The 13,510-nt window shown below is 39.2% G+C and overlaps 1 protein-coding gene across 1 annotated transcript in view; it reads left to right on the forward strand.

Annotated features, from left to right (window-relative positions):
• egfra (epidermal growth factor receptor a (erythroblastic leukemia viral (v-erb-b) oncogene homolog, avian)) overlaps positions 1–12,325 on the forward strand; it is a 40,933-nt gene extending 28,608 nt beyond the window's left edge. Inside the window, exons 19-28 of the mRNA XM_018676302.2 lie at positions 1,784–1,882; positions 3,111–3,296; positions 3,671–3,826; positions 5,183–5,258; positions 6,101–6,247; positions 6,806–6,903; positions 7,031–7,198; positions 9,427–9,474; positions 9,582–9,675; positions 10,153–12,325. Of these exons, the coding sequence (XP_018531818.1) occupies positions 1,784–1,882; positions 3,111–3,296; positions 3,671–3,826; positions 5,183–5,258; positions 6,101–6,247; positions 6,806–6,903; positions 7,031–7,198; positions 9,427–9,474; positions 9,582–9,675; positions 10,153–10,496 (1,416 nt within the window). The 3' untranslated portion in view covers positions 10,497–12,325. The remainder of the gene's footprint in view (positions 1–1,783; positions 1,883–3,110; positions 3,297–3,670; positions 3,827–5,182; positions 5,259–6,100; positions 6,248–6,805; positions 6,904–7,030; positions 7,199–9,426; positions 9,475–9,581; positions 9,676–10,152) is intronic.
• The last annotated feature ends 1,185 nt before the right edge of the window (positions 12,326–13,510 follow it).

Below are 13,510 nucleotides of genomic sequence, written 5' to 3' on the forward strand. Positions count from 1 at the left end.
CCTCTCTGCGTCTCTGGTAAAGTTTTTGAAAGCCCCCATTTTTCCACTTTTTATTGAAATTTAAGCAGTTGGTAGGCTGTAAACTGTCTGAGGTTTCTAGGTCGCCAAAAACTAAAAAATCATGTAAACATAATGTAAAACAGGCTCTTTTCAGCAATCAAGCAGTGGGTTGACTCTAAGCTTTTCTGCAGGAATGGAAATAAATAAGGCCCTGAAAGATGACACAAACAGTTCCTACAGGTTTTTTAAATTTTGTTGATCGCTGACAAACCTTCTCATATACAAAGGCAGTGTTGAAACTGTGCTAGTACACATTACTGCAGGAAGTAGTACTATATATTTATCTTAAAATGTTGAGAAAAGGCAGTTAACAGAAGAAGTCATATGAGTTGGTCAGGGGTTCATCCTACAGCAAGATAATGAACAAAAATATTAGAAGAAAAGAGCTAAACAGTGGCTTTAAGTGACATGACACCAGCACAGTCTCCAGCTGCTTTGGGGTGAACTGGACAGAAAGTACAACACATTTGTGAGAGATTCTGCAACAGTGTTGGGACGAACTCTCTGAACTATGTTTCATTTGCATTATAAAAAGAAAGAAGGTGTGTTTGGCTGCTGAATGAGTCAAGCAGATTAAATTTAGTTCAACAAAAAGATTCCATGATTCCTTATGCTTTAATTTCAGAAACACTGAATTATGTAAAATTCAAATAAGAGCTGGAAAAATTCTTGTGCTCTTAAACTTTTGACCAGTAGTATACTTAAATAATTAATTTATCACAATTGCACAAATATATGTTTACACAGTGACATTGAGGGGATATATGGGGATAAAAAACTGGCCTCCACAAGGTTAAGTTTATTTTAGGGTCAGTTTTAGGTTAAGGTTAGGATAAATAAATCTCTCCAGAGACTGAGAATGTAAGTCAACACAATGTTCTTACTTACAGTACAAAAACAAATGTGTGTGTGTCTGTGCTCTTGGATTTCCATCTTTGAGAGGACCAATTGCAGTTTTAGACCTTGAGGGTGAGGACATTTTTGGAAAGTAAAGGCATGTTTTTTTCAAAGGGCTGCTTGAGGGTTAAGACTTGGTTATAGGGTTGGAATTAGGTTATGGCTAGGGTAACGGCTGGGGTTTGGTATTTTGCTGTGAAGGTTACGGTGAGGTTTAGTCAGTGGTGAGAGAAATATTGACATCAGTAGTTACGTCAAACCAATATAACACTATAAAAACACTCCAATACAAGTAAAGATCCTGTACAAAAATATTAACAGCAAAATGTGCTACAAAGTATAAAAAGTAAAAGTACTCATTAAGTGACAGAGTGACCCTTCTTACTGATGCATTAAGGTGTAAGAAGCATTTTAGCTGGTTTACGTGGTAATTTTAACTACTTTATTTACTGATGAATAGTTAAATCTATGACAATGCATCATATATTATGTGTTGAGTGTAAAATATGGTCGTCAAACTTGTAGTGTATTAAAAAGTACAATAATACCTCCTGAAATGTACTGAAGAAGTATTAAAGTAGCACAAAATGGAAGTAAAAGTACCTCAAAACTGTACTGTAATGCAGTACGTGAGTAAATGTACTTTGTTATTTTCCACTGCTGGTCCTCACAAGTATAGAATACCAAGTGTTTGGATGTACTAAATGGATGTCAAGCTTTGTAATTATGCTGTACATGCTCACATTTTTAAGTATGCACTTGTGTTCGCTCGATGATTCTGGTGTAATTAAAGCCTGCATGGAATAACAAACTTGTGTCGTTGCAGGGCCTGTGGGTTCCCGAGGGAGAGGATGTGAAGATCCCAGTGGCCATCAAGGTTTTGAGAGAAGCCACATCACCAAAAGCAAACAAAGAGATCTTGGACGTAGGTTCACCGATTTATGTGGTACTTTTTTGGACTCTAAGCTTACTGTAATACTGAGTCAGAACTGAAACAACGATTCATTTAAAATGTTATTTCCCAAACTACTTCAGTGAAGTGTGCACTGCTGATGGGAAATGACAGTGGAAATAGAAAAGTTAGAGTCCAGACACATTTTTTCAGGAATCATCACAATATTGTGACTTGATTTAAAAAGGCCCAGAAGTGCCTCAATGTGTTGCACAAAGTGAGTGACAATTATTGCTTGCCAGATGTCAGTTTAACTAATGTGCCCTGTAAAATATAGCACATGCAGCCTATTTGAAAGTAATGACCACTTATTTTGCTTGTAATAGAGAACGTGTCATGTTTTTACACAGTGACCCTCTTATAGGCTGCTGGAAATGGGATTAATTCACAGGAAGGCTGTGTGTGGGCGTTGGTGTGTAATCCAAGGCGGAGGTGTACTGGAAAGGAATGCGGTCCTGAAGCCGCACTGAGGAATCAAACTGCTTGAAAAGCAGCATCATGCAAACGGCTGAATGTGCTGAATTTCGTGGTTGTGTTGCTTAGTCGTTGACCACGTCTGGATGTTGTGGCCGACGTGCACGTCCTCATGACCTTTCTGACTTAAGGGCAGAGCCTTGTTTTTTAAAGCAGAAAGACTTTTAAAAAATGCTTTGATGCCTCTTTCTCAGACTGTCAGAATTACAGAGCTCCCAGCAATGAAGTGGTTATTTTCTTGGGATACAATTAATGCACTCATGGCAGGGAACCTACTAAACCTACTATATAAAGCTCAGTTTGAAGTGCTGTTTGCACTCCTTGTAGGAAACCTTTTGTTGGTGGTCAGTGTGGATTATCCCCATGGCATTTTCTCTAAATCACTTTTCTGTTATGACGACTGAGAGTTTCCACTCTGAGCTGAGCCACATAAAATATGGTTGGCTGAGTGTGCCTGCTGCTAAGAAACTTATCACCCACAAATGTTGTGTTTCCTAAGCTATCAGCTTCCAGGATAAATTTGGGCACTTCTACCACTATTGGTTCAGTGGATAACTGAAGAGACTGTGAAATGTTTTACTCAAACAGACAATTTCTTTTTCATCTTTGCGTTTTTAATCCGTCAATATGAATTACACTTTTTCCTTCATCCCACACACCAGGGAGGGGGTTGCTTAGTTGGTTGAAAAAAAAAAAACACTCTGCAATGTCTATATGCTCTCTACAGGAGGCTTATGTGATGGCCAGTGTGGAGCACCCCCATGTGTGCCGTCTGCTTGGCATCTGCCTGACCTCTACAGTGCAGCTCGTCACCCAGCTGATGCCCTACGGCTGCCTGCTGGACTACGTCAAAGAGAACAAGGACAATATTGGCTCCCAGCACCTGCTCAACTGGTGTGTGCAGATAGCCAAGGTAAGACAGAAACCTTGCACAGGCATCGAGTTACATGGTGGGGTCTGTTCAGTAAGTCCAATCTGTATGAGGCTGTTGTTGTACACATCTACAGTGTGGAAATGTGTAGGACAAATAACAAAAGCAACTGAGCATTTCTACAGTGCAGTTGTTGTTATGTTGTTGTTTTTACACCAGCTGCAGTTGCAGTGAGCCTTTAACTGCTCAGATACATCGCTGAATGAGATCAGCTGACGGTGACAGATTTCAGCACTTTAAGACCTTTCATCGTGTCTGATCAAGGAGAGTTCCCATGTTTTGACATGTCTGACAGGTAGCACAAAAAGAACAGTACTTACATAATCACCTGCACTTCATCGTTTGTTTGACAAAAGGGTATGAACTACCTGGAGGAGCGCCACTTGGTACACCGTGACTTGGCAGCAAGAAACGTCCTGGTGAAGACTCCTCAGCACGTCAAGATCACTGACTTCGGTCTGGCCAAGCTCCTAAACGCAGATGAGAAAGAGTACCATGCAGATGGGGGAAAGGTTGGTACAGAGACAATGGTTGTGCCTTGCACCAGAGTTCATTTTGTTGTTGCACACAGTCACAAACAGTCCTAAATATGAAAGACCTTATTTGTGCATTTTTAGCCTGTTACAAATTGTCCAGACAGATGTTTTCCTGTAATGGTATGAATTTGCACCATGGTATTTTTGCATTTGTAGATTTGCCCTAGATTTTATCTTATGTACCGTAAGTGATGTGGTTTATAAATGGTTCTGTCAGTGAGCTGAGTTCTAAGAGAAATGATAGATCAGATAAGTTACACCTCATATCAGGGTTTCTTTGTGCAACTAAAAGAACATTTTCTCACAGAAAACTGTTCAGTACTTTACCTTTAAATACAACAAATAATTACTTCTCTCTGTTGTACCTATTAATGATGATGAATAATGATCCCCATAATATAATAATACTTAATTTGTCTGATATCATTTTTGTTATTATTACCTTAATATGTTTTTAGAACTGATGATATAATCATTTTGACTGATAACGTGATACAACAACATTCAGTTTCAGTCCAGTAACAAATCAGTCTTTTTGTCCAGTTCGATTCATTCTGGACAAAGCTGGACTCAAACCACAGACATCTGCGACTGCACAGATTTCCTTCACTCATTCTAGTTAAATACATTGCTGCTCTGAAACATGGTGTTAATTAAATGCTACAGGACAGTTTCCCAGACAGGGATTAAGTCTTGTCTTAGAGTAATACAAAATTGAGTCGAGACATCCATTAAAAAACATCTTTAGTGTGTGACTGGACTTAATCCTTGTGCAGGAAACCATCCCAGAAATCATTTTTGTGTGACGCACTTTGTGTGATGACAGCACACTGCTTTTCATCTCTTGCAAAATGCAAACTACAAAGAGCTTTGTCTATGTTTCTAAAATAGAAATCATTATTAAATGTTAGAAATTTCAGGAACAATAGAAGATAAAAATGTGGGGTTTTGTTTGTGTGATTGTTGCGATTCTGCACCACTAGGTGACAGTGCAGTTACATTGTCCACTGAGTGTTATAAACACATTGATAGATTTCAGTCCAGTTGAATAAAGAAGCCAAATTTGAACAGATGTTTTTTGAGGTAGAAATTTAGTTATCACTCCTTCTAACAGGTTATTATTGCTCTTTAGAGAATCCACTGGCAAGTGACAGTTGAGGCAGCTGTCTCAATAAGTTTATTAGCCTTATCTTGATCGCACAAACACAGACATAAAAATATCCTTAGTGTTTGTGGTCCAGTCCAGCTTATTGTGCGGTGTTGAATGCAAATGTATATTGCTTTTATTGGACATTTTTACACAATTTTACTCATTAAACTTTACTTTCACAGGTACCGATTAAATGGATGGCTCTTGAGTCTATTCTGAACAGGACGTACACACATCAGAGTGATGTGTGGAGTTATGGTAGGTCTTTTTCTTTATGTTGTGAATGCATGCTCTGCCTCAACCCCAGCGTGAACCCTGCATGCATGTGTCCTGGACTGAGCTTGAATCCTCCCTGTGTATCATCAGACATGTAAAACAGCTGGGCCTCCTGCACTCCCGAGTATTGGTGACAGTCTCACAGGAGAAATATTTATTCATTGCTAAATAAAGTGTTTTAACAGCGAGTGAGGCGGAGAGAGGATGGTCGTTTAGAGGCTTCAGAAAGGATGTTGTTTTTGGATCTAATAAGGCTTGTCAACATTAAAAAAAAAAAAGGCGAATGTCTTGCTAGCATCTGCGATTTTAGGACACAGGTAGCATACACCTACACACCAGCGGTCTCAGATGGACAATATCACGTCAAAGATTGTTGCCTTAGCCCACACAAACAGTTTCTCCAGCCTGAGAGTGCACATATGCACAGATGCCTACACACACACACACACACACACACACACACACCTAAAAACCAAATACAGCACAGCTTTCTTGAGTGGGCAAGCTTCCAAATCGTCTTTTCCCGAGGGTTTGATCATGCCTTCCGCTCAATATGGCAAAAGCATCAACAGACCCTGGCAGTAGTGACAGGCTTCCTTTCCTCCTTTTCCTTTTCTTCAGTTCCTCCACCACAGAGATGCATCCTGCTTACTCCCACTTCTGCCAGCAGAGCCAATTTGTCAACATAGCTATTTTGATACCGTGTGATATTTGAGACGCTTACATTCTGTCACTCTCATTTTTCCTCCCTTTCACTGGGAGCAAAACAAATTGAATGACAGCTCATCAGACTGACGTGTACCAACTGTCCCCTCTCTCCGTAGGTGTAACAGTTTGGGAGCTGATGACATTTGGGACCAAACCGTATGATGGGATTCCAGCCAGTGAAATAGCCGGGGTCCTGGAGAAAGGGGAGCGACTTCCTCAGCCACCAATCTGCACCATAGATGTCTACATGATCATGGTGAAATGTAAGCTTAGTGGGAGGCTGGCTGAAACCTCCATAATAAAATCAATGTTTCTGTTTTTCCCTACCATAACATTCTCATGGAACATTGTATGCTATTGATATCTGTAAACTGGTGGGTAAAGTATTTGATAAAATGCAGCTTTGTATTCCTTTTGTCTTCTGTCATGTTTACATGCTTTCTTTCTGTATATACATTTATATACTCACTAGTGTGGATAATTGTTACATAACCCGTGCACATACTTTTATTTACAGTACTTTATATTAGACCTGCAAGGATAAGTCAATTATCCAGTTAATTTGATACACCCAGCTTTGCAGATATGAGAATTTGTTGCTTTTCTTTGACTTACAAAGAAATAATGGCATATAATAAAAATATAGATGATAAAAAATAAAGTTTGTTGTAGCCATACTTTATAATTTACTGTTTTTAATACATACTGTACCTATGCAAGCAGTTGTGTTTGTTTTTGTTTCAGCAGTTGCAGTTAATTTCTAGTAGTATCCTCACAAAGATCACCTTATCTTAATAATATCTGCTGATGTGTCTGTGCAGGTTGGATGATTGACGCAGACAGCCGACCTCGTTTCCGGGAACTAATAGCCGAGTTTACAAAGATGGCACGGGATCCTTCCCGCTATCTTGTCATCCAGGTATAATTTTACCCAGGGTTTGACAAACCTCCTTTTAAATGTGCAGTTTATTCGATGATGAATTGCAGTAACATATGGGATACAAAAAGCTGAAGAGGTAAATTTTTCTTTCTTTTTTCTGTCCCAGGGCGATGACTGCATGCACCTGCCGAGTCCCACAGACACTAAATTCTACCGCAGCCTGATCAGCGGGGAGGACATGGAGGACGCTGTGGATGCGGACGAGTACCTGGTGCCACAACATGGCTTCTTCAGCAGTCCAAGCACTTCCCGCACCCCGCTGCTCCACTCCGCAGTAAGCTACATCATATAAAAGATAGAACTGACATCATATAAAAGTTTTGGATCGGGTGTGGCTGTCCCATCCGCTTCTCTGTCTGAGGTGACATTTATGTGACCAGACCTGAGCAAATTAGGTGTCCCTAAAAAATTAAAATGAAAACATAAATAAATAACTGAAATGTTTCTCCAATACCACTGCTGATATCTCAGAAAATCTAGGAGGGGTAACTCATTTCAGCTTTGTGGTCAGGCATTCAAAATAGAAAAAGCTTACTGCCTGTGTATGTGTACAAACTCCACAAGGTGGCATAGTTTTACTAAAAATGCATCTTAGTGTAATATGTACAAGACAAGATATTTTATGTGATTGTCCACCTAAAGTATTATCACAAATTATCAAATTATACTGACTAGCATAATAGTGGGCTCCCATTAGTAGTCAGAGATGCTATCTAAGACACTGCTGCTGTGACTGCTTGAAAATCAACCAAGTAAATTTTATATATATATATATAAAGAAAACCAAAGTGTAAGATAGTAGTGCAGACAATAGTGCAACCATGAAATGAAATACAATGTATACACTATAAAGTATACAGAGTATGTGACAATACTTTCATACCACTAGATTAGAAAATACAAGGATGCAATTAGTGTCATTTAAACTGTAGCAGCTATTGACCTGACCTATCACGTGTACTCCTGCCCATAAAAAAGGAAATACAGAAATCTGAGATCCAGATCCACATTATTGTCATGTTATTTTAACTGAGAAAAAGTGAATCTGTACATGTAATGAGGCACAGGTACTTCTATTACAAACACAGATGTCACATTTGATCACACTAACCTTCTCTATTCAAACAGTGAAAGTGGAATACCAGCTGTTTTAGAGGCAGGGTACAATTTCCCAGAAAAAGCTGCATTAATTGATTAAGAAATTGTAGCACATGCTCCAGCAGTGCACATTTAACTGACACGCAGTCAACCGTTTGAAAATTTAATTGTGCTATTTTAACCCTGTTTTGGGAAATGGGATTTCTGCATAAATCATCAGCCTGTGAGTCAGAATGGAAATAAATGCAGTCATTCTTTTTTTTAGCTTGTTGAAAGCAATTAGCTTTCACTTCAATCGGCAGAAGCAGAATACTGACTGTTGAACTGAATCTGGGCGATTGCACAGTGAAGAGAGTGGAACTAATTTTCCTGACTTGAACCTGAGTTACCAGTCGTACCTGGCCTGAATCCTCCTAACCCTAGCTGCCCTCGTTCTATTAAACTCTCACCGCTGGGACTATTTCTCCTCTTCCTGACCCCTACCCACTCGTCCTCATCATCATCCCCTCTCCCACGTTTCGTCCCAGGTGCCCTTTGATTGATGACAGCTGAACAAGGAGAACTCTTCTACCTCAGGTTCAGTGAAGGCCGTGCGTAGGTCTGGCTCCTCTACCTGAGATTGCTTCCGGCCAATGACAGACTGGTTAGCCCATACAAGCTTTCAAGTGTGATTACCTTTGCAGGCAACCAGGCGAACTTTTTCAAATCTTTATCCAATAAAAGCTCAGCAATAAGCCTGCTTTTGTAATATCACTGTTGGGGCATAGCCCTCTTAGGGCCGAGAAATTTTTTACAGATGGTCGCTCCTTCGGCGTGTTTAATTTCCTTTTCTTGTTGAAAGTAATTGCATTGCCATCGCTGTCACTCTGTTCTTTATTCAATCTGTTTCCATGGTTTAACGCCGTTCGCAGTCCTTTGACTCGAGAGTCTGACAGACACAACAAAGCTTGTCAGTTTGCCTGAATGAATATGAATCCGCTCGGTGGATGTTTATTTCGATCCTCATCAGCTTGTAGTGAGATGACAGCTATGGTTCCTTGGGTACCATAAAAAACATTACTATCACTATTCAAAGGAAACTTATTGTCCCCTGAGAGGCTTTAAAATAAGTCACAGTGACCAAAAGAATTACACTCACATCAAACAAACTATAAATAAAAGAAGGAAGTTGGAATCAAAGACAACCGAAGTGAAATGAGCACAGAAAACCAACTTTGTGTCGTGCGTTACACTTAAAATGCACATTTTGGTTCTGTTTTAAACCTTTCCTTGCTTAATGTCTGCTTTCTAGACAATAGAGGCATATTCAAATGTGTTATGGGTCTACAAAAAACAATTTTCCTTCTCTGCATTTGCTGTGATGTTGTTGAGACATTAACTCGGTTTAAATCGTCTATTTTGCAGAGCCTCAACAGCAGCATTGGAACGTGCCACAGTAGAAATGGCTTACTGGTAAGTGAAAATTCTCTAAAGAAAATGGCCTTCATCTTTGTTTTCAATTATTTGTATTATTTTTCTCAGAGGGCCACAGCACTAAAAACCTTTGTCCTTCCTTACAGAACGGGTTCCCAAGCAGAGATGGAAGCTTGGCTCTCCGGTACATTCCTGACCCCACAGATAAAATTTTAGACAGTGCCTTCCAGCCAGCTCCAGGTAAGTATCCTCTAACTTCAAAAGCCACCACTGGTTCTTCTTTTTAATGCCATTTAAGTAAATTTCAGTCAAACTCTCCTCTGGCCCCTCTATTTGATTCACTGAGGAAGGGTGACATCTAGTGGACAGGAGGTATACTGCTGTACTTATTGCTACAACTGAAGAACATACAATCTGCTTCCAAAGTTTTGGTGCAGTCTTTCTTCCACTGCTTTCACAAGAACATTACTGCATAAAACTTTGGACTGTGTGACTCTAATGGGAACGTCACTCATAATAAGATATAGCTAATTTTTGATCAGCCTTAAATCCTACAAGTCAGAATTTCCTTGCGTTGCTAGACTGCTGGCCTACAGATAAAGTTACAAACCATGAACCTCAACATGTCCCATCTGCACCTGGTTGTGGACCTTTATTGCATGTCATTCCCCACCTCTCTGTTTAGTGTCCTTGCTAATGTAATTGGCTTTCTTACAGACTACATGAACCAGAACGGAGTCTCCGATATGATGAATCCCATCTATCAGCACCCCGGTCCGCCTCGCACCCTCCTCCCCACCACCGCTTCAGACGACACAGAGACAGAGTACCTGAACTGCTTTAAGAACGGGACCAACGGAGCCGAGTACCTCAACGAGGTCCCAGCCCCCGCCATCCTCCCGCTCACCTCCAACGGCACGGTCCACAGCATTCAGAAATACCAGCCCCAGAACAGCATAGACAACCCAGATTACCAACAGGATTTCACTCCCACTTTCAAGACCCATGCCAATGGACATATCCCGGCAGCAGAGAACGCAGAGTACCTGGGCCCAGACTGAGGACTTAATGGATACAGACAAGAAATAAGAGACAGTTTCCTGTTCCATTACAAAAGAGCATTGATTTCTTGGCTGGATTATCATACCTAAGTGGTACCATCAATTATCATATATGTTGTTTCCTGTCTTATGAAGTCAGGTGACACTTTGTGCATCTTTCCATGTTGTTTGCATGCTGTGATACTTGTCATGTAAAACCTGTCTCATTCCAAAGAGCTTTTCTTCTTACAACCAAACAACAAATGACTTTTACTTGATGAAAGCATTCGTATGTGACTCAGATGACCCGAAAGTTTCTGGATCCAACACACTACTTCCTAATGTTGTAAACCCCTGTTAGAAAGTGAAAATCTCTTCTGAAAATCTCTCCAAATGTTCTGCACAAAAAAATGCTGTATGTGATCCAAATAAGTCGGTAGAGGAATGCTATTCAAATGATGTAAACGCCTCCATTTTTGGGGGGAGGAGGCAGAAGCTCTATTTCAAAGAACAGAAACTGGCAGCTCAACCCAAAACACAACTTAAGGTACATGTGTTATAGAGTTACAAGTCAAGAGACACGATCAGCAAAGAGTACTGACAAGTTTGAATTGAAAGGATTGACAATACACTGTGGTGCACTCATTTGATGCTGATGTGAAGCTTCAGAACATTTCCCTCAAGAAGATGATTAAGGGGGGTCAAATGCTGACTTGACTGTTGGGGTCTTCGGAGGCCTGACGACACTCTTCTCAAGGGACGAGTCAATGAGGAAACAAGATGTTGGCAATGTATAGAATGTATAGTCAGTTTAAAGGGGAATACTGGTGAATTATATCATTTCAATGTGTTAACTTTATGCTCTAAGACAGTTCTGTGCGTGTTGCTTTCTCTTTTAGATTGAAACCAGAGAGTACAGTTTCCTGTGTCCCCTGACATGTGATACCACATCAACTATTTAGAGAATGTGATGGTAAATATGGCAAATGTGATTGTGGTCACACAGCTGCAATTTGTAGCTGAAAACCTGCAGCACTCTTGACTGACACATATTTGTGTGGACCCATGAAGTTAAAGCTAAACCCTGTGCTTTGTATGAGTATGGCATATTAGTCTGCTTACACAGGAAGCTCTTTTCCAGCCCTGTTACTGATTACTTTCCACCAATAGTATATTTTTAACACCCCTGATTGTTGTAGGAGCTTATCAGATTTTTACTGTTCAGCACGTTGACTTGACAGCCATAAACTTGACACAAAACACTAAAAAAACAGTAGCTCCAGTTGTGTTCTCGTAGAGATGTTTAGTGTTTTCACTTGAAATGCTGGTTGAACTGTCTTAGGTCATGTAAGTAACTTGTTTGAATTTTTAAGTAAAAGTAGTATTTCCTTGTAAACATGATATATTTTAGAGACTATTTGAATGGCTCTGTGTCACATCAGAAACTAAGAATGTTTCTGATGTTTATGGTCTAATGTATCTATGTTATTACCAGGAGACTTTTCCTTGTCTTGTTTTTTTTTTTTCACACAAGGTGTTGACACCATATCTACGAATCTGCTCCTAGCTTTAAAGTCTTGTAGCCTTGCAAGAGCATTAACTTTGCAAATATTATTCCTAGTTTTAAAGGAATATATTATTGTAGCAACCTGTAAGCTTACTTTTGCAGATTTTACACAGGTACATGTACAGAAAACAGTGATTATGATGTAATATACCCTAAAACAGCCTATAATTTATACTATCAGTACACGATTTTGTCACATCATACGTGAATATGCACTTGTTCCTGAATTGTGATTATTTCATTCAAAAGTGAACATGAATAAATCTTTTTCTATGGAAATGCATCTTGCCCCCCCCCCCCCCCCAGCTGTAACAACTGAATGGCGAGACACGGGAAGAGTGAAAAAAAGCCCACTGATTTACTCATTTCCTCATTCTGTGCTATCTTGATTCCTGCAGCACTTTGAGTAACAATTTGATGAATAAGTAGATTATCAGCTGGATGAGTAGTGCATCCTCTCTGATGCTTCAGTGTTTCACAGTGAGTTGACCCGAAGGATGTGACTTGAAACTACCAATGAGAAGCAGATAAAAAGTGCTTGAATGAGCATTAATGGACCAAATCCTCTTATTATATACATTATGTGCATGGAATACAACAATGACATTTCACATAAATCGATCAAAACAAACCTCATATGTTGTTTATGCTCCTCAATCTGCCCTTAGATTGCTGATTATACTGTGTAACTCCTAACTGACTATTATGTGTTGATGTCAGCCTCAGGGGAAGAAATATTATAGTATGGATAATTTTAATTAGGTATGAGTTTTGATATAGGTATATTGACTTATTTTGTATTTAAATAATGATTATATTTATTCAACATGTTAGGGTCAGACTTTGGAGGTTAAAATGTAACAGACTGGAGTTATCTTCAGCTACTGCAAGTGTAGAAACTGTATATGTTCAAGTTTGGCAATGAGCTTGAAAGTTAAAATCCTATAGCAATGTAACATAAAATTAAGGTTAAATGTTTTTGAGTTTAGATTTAAAAACTTTAAAAACTACTATAGATATTTGTAACTAAATCAGCAATCAAAGTTAAGGAAAAAAATCTACTTGTTATTCACTGAAGATTTAAGACAAAGAATTGACTCTCAAATGCTAATCTGCTTCATCAGGACTGTTTGGATGTGCTTTGATCAGATTTGATTGATAGTTTCCCCAAACTTTATTTAGAGAAACAAATCAAAAAACAAACAAAAACACAGACCAGGAGGATGTCTTCCTTATGAAAACATCAAAAGAGAGCACACATTGATTGTTAATAGCCTTCTAGTCTGAGGATTTCTTTATGCTTATTATTAAAGAAATTGAGGAATTATGAAAACTAAACAACACATTTTCCAGTCATCTTAAAATCACAGACTGTGTTATCAGTTATGAGTCCTGTAATGGGAAAAAGAGGTTTAATAATGTTCTGATATTACTACACTGGCTCACTGAAATATGCATAATCACCTTT

This window comes from Lates calcarifer, linkage group LG4, assembly GCF_001640805.2.
Source record: "Lates calcarifer isolate ASB-BC8 linkage group LG4, TLL_Latcal_v3, whole genome shotgun sequence".
Lineage (NCBI taxonomy): Eukaryota > Metazoa > Chordata > Actinopteri > Centropomidae > Lates > Lates calcarifer.